The following is a 14,447-nucleotide window of genomic DNA, read 5'->3' on the forward strand; positions in this document are numbered from 1 at the left end:
TGCTCAATTTTTCACAGCCCTGGGTTGCTCAGGCCATCCCAGTTGGGGTTGACAAAGCGTAATATAATTTATTCCTGCCCATCAGAAGATACTGCAGAGTGACTGGGTGAGGCGGCCTCCATGAATGGTACAGCTGGTTCTCTTTGGTATTGCATTCAGGGCCTTCCTCTGGGCGTGTTTCCCCTAATTATTGAAATTATATGTATACAGTGATCCCTGAAGCGCGTCTGTGTGGAAATTGGTGGGCTGCTTTCAGTCTTTTCATGTTCATTACTTATTACTTTCCAGAGAGCTGCCAGTGTGGTTGGCGAAAGTTCTAGCAATAACAGCGTGAAGTGGTTATTCATGGTTGTCTTTATCCTGTGGAAATGAGACTACAGGATTCATTGGGACAATAAATACCTACATTTTTAAAGTTTGTGTATGAAATCTATATGTGTTTCTTATACAGGCATCCTTAAATGTCTAGTGGAGTTGACATTGAATTGATAGGGAAAAACATTTTAAATATTGTTTACAATGGAATTGCTTACAGTAGGCAAGACTGTACTGGATGCTTCCTATTGATTGCATTGAACTCCCCCCTCACCAAAATCTTATATATTGATCTTTCCCCACTAACTTCTTTGGGGCTTCTCTGGTGGTTCACTGTAGCAGCCATGCTCCTACATCACAAGCCTATTCTGCTGCTGCTGCTGCTGCTAAGTCGCTTCAGTCATGTCCGACTCTGTGCGACCCCATAGACGGCAGCCCACCAGGCTCCCCTGTCCCTGAGATTCTCCAGGCAAGAACACTGGAGTGGGTTGCCATTTCCTTCTCCAGTGCATGAAAGTGAAAAGTGAAAGTGAAGTCGCTCAGTCGTGTCCAACTGTTAGCGACCCCATGGACTGCAGCCTACCAGGCTCCTCCGTCCATGGGATTCTCCAGGAAAGAGTACTGGAGTGGGTTGCCATTGCCTTCTCCACACAAGCCTATGATGTACACACTATCCATACTTTTCAATGAAAGGCAAAGAGACCTAGAAGTCATCTGCCCCAAAGTCATTCAGCTCAGAAGTGGCAGAGCTGGGATTTTTATTACCGACTGACTTGCAGCCATGCTGTTTTACTTTTTGTATCAGTTACAGAGAGTTTTTACCCAAGTCTATCATTTGTCAGCTAAAAAGATGCACAATGTGCGAGTTGCAAGTTAAGTTTTATTTGTGGGAAAATGAGGGCTGTAGCCTGGGAGACAGCACCTCAGATAGCTCTGAGAGACTGCTCCAAAGAGGTAGCGTTGTTGTTCAGTCGCTAAGTCGTGTCCGACTCTTTGCAACCCCATAGGCTGTAGGCCAGGCTCCTCTTTCCATGGGATTATCATAGCAGGAATACTGGAGTGGGTTGCCATTTCCTTCTTCAGGGAATCTTCCTGACCCAGGGATTGAACTCACATCTCCTACACTGGCAGGCGGATTTTTTTTTTTACCACTGAACCACCAGAGAAGCCCCAAAGAAGTAGTAGGGAAAGGTCATATTTAAGATTTTGGTGAGGGGGGGAGTTCAGTGTAATCAAGCACTTACTTTACAAAAGGTTTCCTGCTAGTCACAAGGAGCTGATGTCACCATGAAGGGATTTAGTGCTTTTCTAGATTTGGAAGAGAAGCAAGGATTTGGGTCATGAAATCAGTTACTGAAAATATCTTTCTAAAGACCCGTTCCACCAGTTTCTGTGGAACACAGAGTATCTCACTCTCCACCCTGAGTTCCCCTCGGGGGGTGTTGATTGGTCACCAGCTGCAGCAGCATAGGGTTCAATTCCCGCAGAGGCAGATGGCAGATGCCCTTCTTGTTCAATCGCTGGCAGATGCTCTTGGCAAGTGCCAGTTTGTAGTTGACACATTTAAGATATGTGTGTGCCTGCTTACTAAGTCGTTTCAGTCGTGTCCCACTCTGTGTGACCCCATGGACTGTAACCCACCAGGCTCCTCTGTCTATGGGATTCTCCAAGTAAGGATACTGGAGTGGGTTGCCATGCCCTCCTCCAGGGGATCTTTCCAACCCAGGGATCGAACTCACATCTCTGACATTTCCTGCATTGGCAGGTGGGTTCTTTACTACTCGCACCACCTGGGAAGCCCATTAAAAATGGCACCACCGACTTCCTGTAGACCTGCCCAAGATATATGTGGGTGAAAGGTAACACTAATTACTTTCAAAATTTAAATCACTTTATGCATTGTCTGGAACAAAATATTGAAGCATTTGTTTCCCCTAAATACTATTTAGTTATGATTTTTAAATGTTGGCTGGGTGCAGTGCAACATTTAGGAATATGCCAAGATTTTATGAGATTTTTAGAGCGGTAGTATTCACTTGGGAAAAAGGAAAACATCTGAAAATGGACAACTTCAGGGCTATTCAGTAGTATACTGTTTACCTTAAAGGAAGACTGGGGGACTTCCCTGATAGTCCAGTGATTACGACTTCTTCCAGTACACAGGATACAAGTTTGATCCCTGGCCAGGGAGCTAAAATCCCACATGCCTTGTGGCCAAAAAAACCAAAACATAAAAAACAGAAGCAAAGTTGTAACAAAGTCAATAAAGACTTTAAAAATGGTCCACCTTAAAAAAAAAATGAGAATGAGCCAGTGAGGGTCTGGGTGTGAAATGCCAAGTGGCTGTCACAGTGTCTTTTTTCTGTCCAGCTTCATGCAGCCCTGTAAAAAATGGGCCGTTTAAAATATGGGGACCTAATTACTTTTCTAAAGTAATTCTTAATAAAGATGGCCAATGGCTCCACAAGATAAAACAGCAACCTCTAGGTGGTTATAGTATTTAACTACCATGGTTGTAGTGAGGTTGAACCTCTTTTTGGGCGGCCATTGGGCATTTGTTTTCATTTCTCTGTGAATGACCTCTTCACCTCCTTGCCTTCCCCTCCTCTGCCCCCCCACCCCCCCTCCACTTGGGCTATTTCTCTCTGTCCTGTTGACATTCATCCTTTTTATATGTGGAAATAATCTCCTCTCAGTCTGCCTTGTATCTTTACTTTTCTTTCTGGTGTCTTGAAGCTTCAATTGCACCATCTTCTTTTTGGTTTGTATTTGAGTGTCTTGTTTGGGAAATCTTGAGCTCCCTTTTCACTGAAGTTCATTTAATTATGTTTAACAACTGTTTTGTCTTTTGCTCAGTAATTTAAAGGGGACAAGAATGTAGCAACTGTTGAGAAACAGAGTCCATTCATCCAGTGGGAGATGTCCTGAACTAATTAATTAGAAACAACTCAAAGAGGAGACAGAAAGGGAAGAGCTTGGAACCTAAGATGAGACAAGGAACTCAAGATCCAGGCCTTTTAGAGGGGCACAGGCATTTAATGCTCTGTGATTTGAAGAAACTTTTATGAGACAGTTAACACCTAACTTGTCATTAGCAGTTCAGTACACACTGGACTAGACGGAGGACAAGCAAGGGAGGCCTTAAGTTAGTGATGGGGTCTCTGAATTAGAAACGTGTTGTTTGAGGGGGAAGAGATCCCATTTTAATGTTCATTTCACTTGGGTTATTTCCAGCTTTATCGATCTAAGTATTTTATTGAAAATAATGAGTAATAAAGTTGAACACTCACTGTACAGCATGCACTGTGCCTAAGCACTTTATATGCATTATCTCATTTCGTCGATAAACTCCTGAGCAGGTGGTGTATTATTTTCCGAATGAGGAAACAGCCTCAAGAAGGATAAATAACCTTCCCAAAGTAAGTAAGTAAATGGGACCAGGATTTGAATTCAGTGTTTTCTGACCTCAGGACCAATTAGATGTGATTGTTACACATTTTTAATAATAAAGTACTTGTGAAGATGATGCAGGATGAGTCCTTGTTGTTGATGACCGTGGCTGTTCTGCTGTGAAATTGGGCTCTATCAAGCATCTGCTGGCAGGGCTGAAGTTCGTTGCTCTCAGTGGGAGTGAGAAGTTTCTGAAGGGCTTTTTCACCCTTAAAAAAAAAAAAAAAAAGCCACTTCCCTTCTGGGGGCCCTGCTTTTCTATGCAGGCTTTGGTACCTTCTGCAAAGGGGGTGTGTGTGTGTGTGTGTGTGTGTGTCTATGTGCTAAGGCACTTCAGTTGTGTCTCTTTGCAACCCCATGGACTGTAGCCCACCAGACTCCTCTGTCCATGGGATTCTCCAGGCAAGAAACCCAAGGAGTGGGTTGCCATTTCCTTTTCCAGGGCTCTTTCCTGACTTGTGGATCGAACCCGCATCTCTTGCATCTCCCTGTATAGGCAGGCAGGTTCTGTACCGCTAGTGCCACTGAGGTCAATGAAGGGTCTGCAAGGTGACGAGTGGGTTATTCTCTCCTTCCGAGCCCTGGCTTGGCTCTCCAGCAGCCCTTTACTCAGGCCTCAGGTAAACTACATGCTGCCGTGGTACAGGGGGACTGGATGAACCTTGTCTGCGTGTGTATTTTTTTAAAAAATTTTTAAGATGTATGTATTATTTTTTGGCGGTGCTGGGTCTTCATTGCTGCGTGTGGGCTTTCTCTAGCTGTGGTGCATGGGCTTTTCATCATGGTGGTGTCTCTTGTTGCGGAGCACAGGCTCTAGGTGCCTGGGTTCTAGAGCGAGGGCTCAGAACTGGCTCGTGGGCTCAGTTGCTCCACAGCCTGTGGGATCTTCCCTGGCCAGGGATTGAACCCAGGTCCCCTGCACTGGCAGGAGGATTCTTAAGCACTAGACTACCAGGGAAGCCGTGCGTGTGTATTAATACATGACCCACACACATTTGAGGGGACACTCAGAGCATTGCTATCTCCCCAGGGCTCCTCATCAATGGTCCACTTCCCACCTCAGCACGTATTTCATCAGGCCTACCCAAACATATTGTTTTACTTTGTTTATATTTTAATTAAAAACAATTTTTTTTGTCCACACCACACAGCATTCGGGTCCTAGTTCCCCGACCAGGGGTTGAACCCGAGCCCCCTGCAGTGGAAGCATGGAGTCTTAACCACTGGACTACCAGGGGAGTCCCCCATAGCCTACTTTAGTGAAAACGTGACACATAGCAAGCAAACAGGAAACTATAATCTGTTTATATGGCACTAGTGCTGAGGTGAGTCACTGATATAATTCCCTAGTGTTCAGTTCAGTTCAGTCACTCAGTTGTGTCCGACTCTTTGTGACCCCATGAATCGCAGCATGCCAGGCCTCCCTGTCCATCACCAACTCCCGGAGTTCACTCAAACTCATGTCCATCGAGTCAGTGATGCCATCCAGCCATCTCATCCTCTGTCGTCCCCTTTTCCTCCTGTCCCCAATCCCTCCCAGCATCAGAGTCTTTTCCAACGAGTCAACTCTTCGCATGAGGTGGCCAAAGTACTGGAGTTTCAGCTTTAGCATCATTCCTTCCAAAGAACACCCAGGGCTGATCTCCTTCAGAATGGACTGGTTGGATTTCCTTGCAGTCCAAGAGACTCTCAAGAGTTCTCCAACACCACAGGTTAAAAATCCAGGTTTTCTTGCTTATTTCCTATGAGACCTTGGCCAGGTTTCTTTGTATCCTTATGACTTAATGTCCACCTCTGTAAAATGCGGATAATATTATCTAACTTACAGGGTTCTGAGGATGTAAACTTTAATGCATGGAAAGCATTGAGAATAGTGTCTGGTGGATATAGATGGTACCTTGTGAATGTTCGCTCTTTTATAGATTTCAAGCAATAAGTCACTGTTTCCAGGGCGGTGGTCCTGTTACTATTTCATTGTGCCTCAGGGAAATCTTACATTCTTATCTCTGAGAGTTTTGGTGAATTGATATCACTTTTACCTCCCTTGAAGATGAAGACATCTCTGCAGTCCCTGGAAAAATAGAAAAGTTTATTTGAGCCCCAGGGAGACTGCTGCTGGCTTTCGGTCATGTTTTCTCACCATGGCCATGTCCCTTTGATCACCCAGATGTAGTCCCCCATTTAAGCCTCAAGAATAGGTTCTCCCCCAGCTAGAATTGGCAGCATGTCCATGAGTTTTGACCCTCGCTGCTGAAAGCAGGATTGAAGCATCCTGGCTGTCCGCGTGGACCCTCCCTCCTCTTCCTTGTTGAGCCTGCCCCTTTAGCGCTGGTAGTTGTAGACTGTTGACAGTTCAGTGACCCATGTTGAGCGCTGACTCTCCGCCAAGCCCTGTCCAGATGCTGTGGAGGGCAAACTAAACACCACTGCAGCTTTCTGTGGCTTGGGTTTTCAGAGAGCGTTCAAGCAGGAATGACTTTGAAAGAAACCATCTCATCCAGCTCTTTCAGCGTACAGAGAAGGGAGCCAAGACCCAGGAGAGTCAGTGACCTGCTTACGGCCCAGAGACTCAGAACGGGAGCCAAACCCTCTGGCTTCTGTTCATACTGCAAACCCAAGGACAGCAGAACAGAGGTGTTCTAGATAGGTAGTTTGTAGGCAAATTCTTTGGTTTCCCATGACCCAGCAGAGGAAAGCCCAAATCCCTTTCCAGTTGCTGATCTCATGTTTGGGACCCTAGTCACTGACTATGGTGGAAAAAACCTTAACAGTTTTGGAGCTACAGATGCAATGAATCCAGTTTAACTTGGGTCTTCAATGCAGTTGAATATTTATGGTGAGTCACCCTTTTAAAAAAAAAAAAAAAAAGTCCTCGTGAAAGACTTACATAATACAGCTACATAACACAGCTCAAGTTACTGTTGGTGCTGCACACGTGCACACCTCCAGCCTGTGGACTCGAGAATAACTAATGCCTTGCAGACGACACAGGACACCGTCTGGAAGCTCTCTGCCATTCCAAGTGCATCCTCTGACTGGGCGGTTTGGGACCTGTGTTTTTATTAGTTGCATCATACTTTATGTCAAAACAAAGTGCTCCCCGTAGCCATTACCATGGGGCTTTGTTGCAACTTCAGTCCATTTGTATATTAATTTTTTACATGTTAAAAAATTACTTATTAGTTCATTTTATGTGACAATAATTGTATTGCCTGTTGACATAAATAATGGTTTTATGAAATGTAAATTTTTCAAGCCAGTCACTGGGATGAGATGCATTGTTTTAGACTTTTGTAATTCTTTTTAATGTTGACTTAATAGAAGACAGCTGGGTCTTCAGGTCTGCTTTTCATTTACTCTGATGCAATATATTGTTTTGGTTGAAGTACATGAAGAAGTTCCAGCTTCATAGATAATGTGGTTGAAAAGAAGGAACTTGTATACCCTTAGAAGTTTCCTGGAAAGCCGCCAGAAAGTCTCTGACCACGCTTGGAGAACTACTTAACTTTTTTTAAAATTGATTTTTATTGGAATATAGTTGCTTGACACTGTTGTGTTAGTTTCCACTGTACAGCAAAGTGAATCAGCTATTCATATACACACATCCGCTTCCTTTTGGACTTTCTTCATATTCAGGTCACCCCAGAGCATTTGAGAAAGTTCCCTGTGCTATACACTATGTTCTCTTTAGGTATCTGTTTTATACATAGTGTCAGTAAGTGTATGTGGGTCAATCTCAACCTCCCAATTCCTCCCACCCTCCTTTAAAGTAACTCTGCCTGCTCTGTATCCTCATTCATTTCCCTCTAGGGAGGAGTGTTGAATTTCCTGGTAGATGGTTTGGAGAAGAAAGTGGGCACTTTCCTTATGGTAAAGTTAGGACTTTTCCTGTGTGCTGATAGTGGTGTATAAAGTAAGACTATTAAAACAACAGCAACTAGAAGAAAATGATTTAATCCAGTTCAAGAAAAGTGTTTGCCTGTAGTGGTGGGCATTAGGGAGAGGAATACTGTTCCATGTGGGGGACTCTGGAGCTTCAAAGCTTTACATGGTGTTCCGTCTCTTGGGCTGGGTGTTAGATATGTTGGTATGTGTTCTATTATCTTTACATGATAAGGATATTTTATGCTGCTGCTGCTAAGTCGCTTCAGTCGTGTCCGACTCTGTGTGACCCCATAGACGGCAGCCCACCAGGCTCCCCTGTCCCTGGGATTCTTCAGGCAAGAATACTGGAGTGGGTTGCCATTTCTTTCTCCAATGCATGAAAGTGAAAAGTCAAAGTGAACTCGCTCAGTTGTGTCCGACTCTTAGCAACCCCATGGGTTGCAGCCTACCAGGCTCCTCCGTCCATGGGATTTTCCAGGCAAGAGTACTGGAGTGGGGTGCCATTGCCTTCTCCCAAGGATATTTTATAGACATAATTTAAAGAGAGCTCTGGTTTCTAGCAGTTGGGGAAACAATGAAACTGTTTTTTCCCTCATTCAGTCTCTTCTGCTCTTTTGGCTTGGAGCACTTGAATCCTTCCAGTCTAAAAAACACCTGTTTGGATACATGAGTTGTAACTCTATCCATCACAGTTACTTTTCACTTCCTATGCTTGTGTTCACTTAAGGTCTAAGGCTTATGATTCCCTCACTGTTGTAAGAATCAGGAAAATCCGAAACTCAAGCTCAAATGTGGGGCCAGAGTTGTGAGAGCTCTTGGTGTGGGAATGGTCTGGTGGCAGTGGCCCCACGGCCTTCTGTGTCATGTTAATCTTGGCCCACAAGGGCTGGATGGTTGTTTTGCTTTCTGCTAGATAATAGACTGGTTTTGTGGTCTCAAAAACTAAAGTCATGCTTCTTGGACAGGGTAACACTCTGTTTGACTTGGACTTGGATCCATTCCTCTGTCTGTTGTGTCTTCTCCTTTGGCTTCATGTTGTTTACTTTGGTTTTGATGACTGATTGCTTCTAGTTGGGTTTTATTTTGGAGCCTGATATCTATTCTCTGTGGGTGCTGGCATCCTTTTCTTCTCTTTCCCCATTGTGAGTGATAACAACTAGTGTCAAGAATTAGAGAGTGTTCATGCACCCTTTCCCAACAGCCCCTGTCCCCTCATCTGTGTTACAGAAGATGAAACCAAAGCAGAGAGAAGTGGCACTTGCTGTCATTTAAAGTGGCTCCTAGCTCGCGTCTGGTTGCAAGGCCTGGAGGATTTTTGGTGTAATGGCTAAAGTAGCTTTTTATGTGTGGGTGCTTACTTGTTTTAAGGTTGGTTAAGTCCAGCTTCATGATATAATGTGGGATGAGATGGAAAGAAGAGCATAGTATTGTAAGTAAAGACAGTGTATTTGGTGGGACAGGAGTTTAGACCATACGAAAAAGCTTAAGAGGAAGCAACCAACAACTTTTATTGGAGGGGGAGAAAATGATATTAAATAATATGTGCCTTTGAATTTATTAACATCTGATTTTAGAATGTTTTGCCATTTGTTGCACTTGCGGAAATATTATTGTCTAAATATATGACATCTGAGTACGGTTTCCTTGGGTCTGTTATTGTATTAACTAATACTATATTAGTAATAACCTCATGGATTGTTAGGAAATCAAAAAGCAGGTGTCTTGTGTTGATACCACATGTGTTCCAAATTGTAGGCCGCAGACAAGTGGGTGTAAAGGAATGTGGATGCAATTAAAATGTCTTCAGAATGGGGAGTTGAAGTAAATCTTAAGTGGAATTGCCAACGAATGCCTAGCTCAGGGTAGGCTTTAGAATCATGTTAGTTTCCCTGAGGGTAAAATTGTCATTAGTTTTAAAAGTTTTATTTTTTAATATAAACTCAGACAAAGTGGATAATGGCGTTCCATTGATAAGTCAGGAGATAATCATTTTCTCTTTCGTCTAATCTGAAATCCCTGGTCGATGAGCCTTTCCCTCTGGACAGGATGAGGGAATGAATCTGGAAATGTTCTCTCATCCCCAAAGGGGCATCTCTTTTTAGGATAGTGAGGTTGGTGTCTCTCCGGTTCCTTGCATATGGTAGCAGGGGTCCAGAAAATGCTCGCTGTGCCCTGTTTCTGAAAGCGTTGTAGCAGGCCAGCCATGCGCTCCTCAGCGCTCTCCCGGAGGCTAAGGAGGAAGTGATGGGAGCTTATCCGGCATGCAAGCCATGTGGTTTTAATCCGTCAGGACTGCTGACTGCATCCTGTCTTTCTTCTCCGCCTCTGATGCATCTTCTTTGCATCTTCTGTGTAAGCTTCGGTTGCTCTTTCTCTGCAGCTGGTTTTTCTAGCATCCCCAGAGAAAACAAAGAAGGGAGGCTGGATAATCTTTGCTGCTTTTCAGGTGAGCAAGAGAGTGATGGCTGTAGGCTGCTTAACTTTAACCTATAATCTTCCCTGTTGGATGTGTTCCTTCTAAGAAATACAAGAACATGCTCAACAGCCGGGGATGGAAAGGCATTTCTTCTCAGATCCTTTCTCCCCTTGCTGCCTGCTTTCCCACCCACCCCGCCCCCTCCCTGAGTCTCCCCATCACGTTCTCTCTCTGCTCCACTGGGTGGGTTCAGGCACAAGTGTTGAGGTAGGCCTGCCTTCCCAGCCCTTACTGATCTCAGGAGATGGTAGTATAATGTGCTCATGTGAGGCTGTGGCTGTCCCCCAGTGGCCAACACACACGTACCATTCTGTGGTTTATAAAAGGTTGACCAGAAGTTGCTTTTCTCGGCTCTCAGGCCTTGCTAATGCAGTGGCAAGGGCTTTGGAAGCAGCCTGCCTGGCTTTAAACCATCACTTACTTGCTGTGTGTCCCTGAGCAGTTACATCTCTGAGCATCAGTTGCCTCAACTATAAGATGAGAATAATATCAGAGGCGATGATGGGAGATAAGTGAGATCAATGCAAAGTGCTCAGGATGGTGCCTGGCACACACATATATATTTATCTGTGTGTATATGTGTTTATATGTTGTTGTTGTTTAGTTGCTCAGTTGTGTCTGACTCTTTTGCGACCCCACGGACTGTAACCCGCCAGGCTCCTCTGTCCATGGGATTCTCCAGGCAAGAAAACTGGAGTGGGTAGCCATTTCCTCCTCCAGGGGATCTTCCCTACCCAGGGATCAAATCCACATCTCCTGCATTGACAGGATGGTTCTTTACTGCTGAGCTACCAGGGAAGCCCACATATATTTATATGAATAAATATATATATTTCCTGAGACCAAGTGCCCTGTACTGTTGAGCTTCATGCACGGTGAGTTGTTTCCTAGTGCTGAAAGCGAAAGTCACTCAGTCATGTCCGACTCGTTGCGACCCATGGACTATAAAGTTCGTGGAATTCTCCAGGCCATAATACTGGTGCGGGTAGCCTTTCCCTTCTCCAGGGCATCTTCCCAACCCAGGGATCAAACCCATGTCTCCCGCATTGCAGGCGGATTCTTTACCAGCTGAGCCACAAGGAAATACTGGAGTGGGTAGCCTATTCCTTCTCCGGTGGAATCTTCTTGACCCAGGAATCAAACCAGAGTCTCCTGCATTGCAGACAGATTCTTTACCAACTGAGTTATCAGGGAAGCCTTCAAAGTGCTGGCAAGGGATTAAACTGACAAATGTAGCCAGAGTGTTAATGTCTATCTTTTCTAATTCCCAAGGGCTGTCTTCAACCTCACTCCCTCCATCACACATCCCCCATCTTGAAATAATGCTCCTTCTTGCATGGCAGTTGTTTTGGTTGAGAAAGACGGGAAGACTGTTAACTCTGTGAGATCTGATTCTCTGCATTTGTTCATCCTAAAACACAGACCAGGCTAAGGGTGACATTGTGGTAAGTGAAGTTCAAAGTAAGACACATAAGATGGGGTTCCTGTCCTCAGGAAATTTGCATTCTTCCAGGGACCTGGACCAGTGGAAAACTAAGTATGGTGTTAGGTACAGGATGACCCAGATACACTGACTGCTTGTAGAATAGAGAGCAATGGTGTCTAATTCAGGGAATAGGGAAGGCTTAATGAAGTAGGTGGCATTTTGCCTGGGGCTTTAAGGATGAGTAGGATTTGACAGGTGGAACTGAGGATGAGACATTCTCTGTGCAGAGTTGGGTGTACTTTGAAAAGAGCCAGCTGTCCAGTTTAAAGTCTAGGTAGGTGGTGGTGGACTTGGAATCTGGAATAACTGGTCTGAATGCTGCCTCTGCTTTTAAGCTGAGCTGTGGTTTCCTCATCTATAAAACGGAGCCAGAAGTATCTACTTCACAGAGTTATGAGGATTAAATAAATGGGAAGATGTTTTAAAGGTCTAGGTATGGTGTGTGGCACAGAACTGCTAGGAAATTATTACTTAAGTGATGGTTGCAGTGGAAAAGAGAAGTGAAAAGTTAGAGGACAGGCTCCTCTGTCCAAGGAATTATCCAGGCATGAGTACTGGAGTGGGTTGCCAATTCCTTCTCCAGGCGGTCTTCCCGACCCAGGGATTGAACCTGCATCTCCTGAATTGCAAGCAGATTCTTTAGTGTTCAAACCACCAGGCTGTAGTGGAAGGAGGATGATACTGAAAAGCTTGAAGGGGAGTCCAAGTATGGCAGCCTTGGTGTATCTCATTCATTTCTGCTAAACTGTACTTAGTGTTGTGGTCTTTGTGTACGTGTTTGGTGATTGATTTTTGGTTGATTGATCAAAGGAAATGTTAGAACTTTCTTGTAGTCCTCTGGCTAAAAGAGTGGTAGAGCCTGTTTCCACTTTTCCTACTCTGAATTTTTAACCTTCACTATTCTGGGCTTCCCTGGTGGCTCAGTGGTAAAGAATCCACCTGCCAATGCAGGAGACTCAGGTTCGAACCCTGGGTTGGGAAGATCCCCTGGAGAAGGGCATGGCAACCCACTCCAGTATTCTTGCCTGGAGAATCCCATGGACAGAGGAGCCTGGTGGGCTGCAGTCCATGGGGTCGCAAAAGCGTCAGACACAACTTGGCAACTAAACAACAACGATTCAGGTATTCCAGGCAGCTTTGAATTCAGACTTTTAAAAGATATCAGTCGACTTTTCCATGTTGATCCCAGAATAGGAGAGGAACGAGGAGGTGCAGTCTTCTTGAGGATTAAACCTTCGTTCACGCCACTGTCCAGATAGAGCTGGTTTTACGGTGTTTATTTCTTGAGTATTTGGGCATGCGAGCAGCCAGATGACTCGGGGCTGTCACACTGCCTTCTGAATTATTAATATCTGGGCTAAAGAGTAGGTAGGAAGTTGGACTGAGAAGGAATCCTGGGGTAGAGCTCTCAGGCCTTATTTCCTTACGTTCGTGGTTGCAGCTGCCACACTGCACAAAACCCACTCCTGGTAATAACCAACCTAAGTATATACAGTTGGTGCAATTGTGGCCAAAGGGGTTTAACTCTGTGTAGCCATGATTACAGTAAGATGTATGGTCTGACCCTCTCTATGTGGGAGGGATTTGAGGCTTGGATCTTTCTCAAGTCCAGAGGGCCCAAGTTGCTCTTCTTGTTTTTGCCAGTGTAATTATCACTTATTTTCCCTGCCTGCCTTTCATTTTCACTATGTGAATAATAATTATTCTAATGAACCACTAAGGCTCTGGAAGAGGTTAATGGCAGCGACTTGGATCAGTGCCAAAGACGTTTGCTAATTCTGTTCTTTCACCCCAGGTCTCATTGAACTTTCTCAGTTTCTCCTTCCTACAGAACGTATGAATTACAGCAAGGATCTCTTGCCAAGTTACAGTCTTTCAAGTTTCAATTTCAGCTTAATGCTGCCCTGTAATCATGCTATCAAAGACTGTCAGAAACACGTTCCCATTCACAGATCCCACGACTCTTTATCTGTTAACCTAGGAGCGTTGAACTGGGACTTGGACCCCATCTCAGTGATGAATCTGGGTGGCCAGCCCAGCCCCTTTGGGCTTTGTGGGAACAACATCAAGAAAACATAACCTTCGCTGTTGAATGTATTTTATCATCTAGTTTTGAAAGCTGATGGGATTTTGTAACAGATTGTTGGATGTAGCAGAGGTTTCCCAGTATCTGATTTGGGTTCTTGTTGATTCTTCAGAAATAACGTGATGATGATGATAATGAAAATGGCTCTTTAAGAGGCAGTGGAGGGGTGGAGGGGACTGTGGGAACATTCTTCTGTGACAGCCTGTGAAAAGAAGGTTTGTTTTGCATTAGCTGATCAAGACAAGAAAGCCAGCCTCTAAAGCCATCCAACAAGAGGAAACTTTTGAGAGTAGAGGATAATTGTAATATAGCCTCTTGGGTCTGCTTTCCTAAGCACAGCAATAGGTTTGTGGGGGGGGGGGGGGGGGACAAAAACCCTGCACCAACTTTCTCTTAGAGCTAAGCAGACTCTTCTTTGATGTATGCCTTCTAGAAGGCAGAAAATTGTCTGTTCTGCTGGTGGGAGTATTTATTTATTTTAGGGGTTAATTGGTTCTATTTTTTGAGAAAGAGAACAGAGTAGGAAGAAATAAGAAAGCTTTAGTTTGATTAGGATGGCAGAAATTGTAGCCATAGTTAAAGGAGTCAGTCTGTTAGGTTTTCTGCAAGATACACCTTTTTTTTTAATGTTCTGAAGGACGTTTGCATCAAATAGCTTACCACTGGATGATTGCCCAGGCTGGTAATCTGGGTTAAAACCTTGGCTAGCAGGCAGTACTGTATCCAAGATCCCTTGGGCCGCTGCTCTG

At 44.5% G+C, this 14,447-nt stretch overlaps 1 protein-coding gene across 4 annotated transcripts in view; it reads left to right on the forward strand.

The window, feature by feature from the left end:
* Window positions 1-14,447, forward strand: part of SEPTIN11 (septin 11) — a 98,011-nt gene that overhangs the window by 20,228 nt on the left and 63,336 nt on the right. Inside the window, exon 1 of one of the 4 annotated variants that reach the window (XM_055588861.1) lies at window positions 109-127. The exons of 2 other annotated variants lie outside the window; for them this stretch is intronic. In XM_055588861.1, the coding sequence (XP_055444836.1) occupies window positions 125-127 (3 nt within the window). In that variant the 5' untranslated portion in view covers window positions 109-124. Of the gene's footprint in view, window positions 1-108; window positions 128-10,077; window positions 10,097-14,447 lie in introns of those variants that run through there. One more of the 4 variants, XM_055588862.1, reaches the window with a different exon arrangement.

Source organism: Bubalus kerabau, chromosome 7 (assembly GCF_029407905.1).
Source record: "Bubalus kerabau isolate K-KA32 ecotype Philippines breed swamp buffalo chromosome 7, PCC_UOA_SB_1v2, whole genome shotgun sequence".
Taxonomy (NCBI): domain Eukaryota; kingdom Metazoa; phylum Chordata; class Mammalia; order Artiodactyla; family Bovidae; genus Bubalus; species Bubalus kerabau.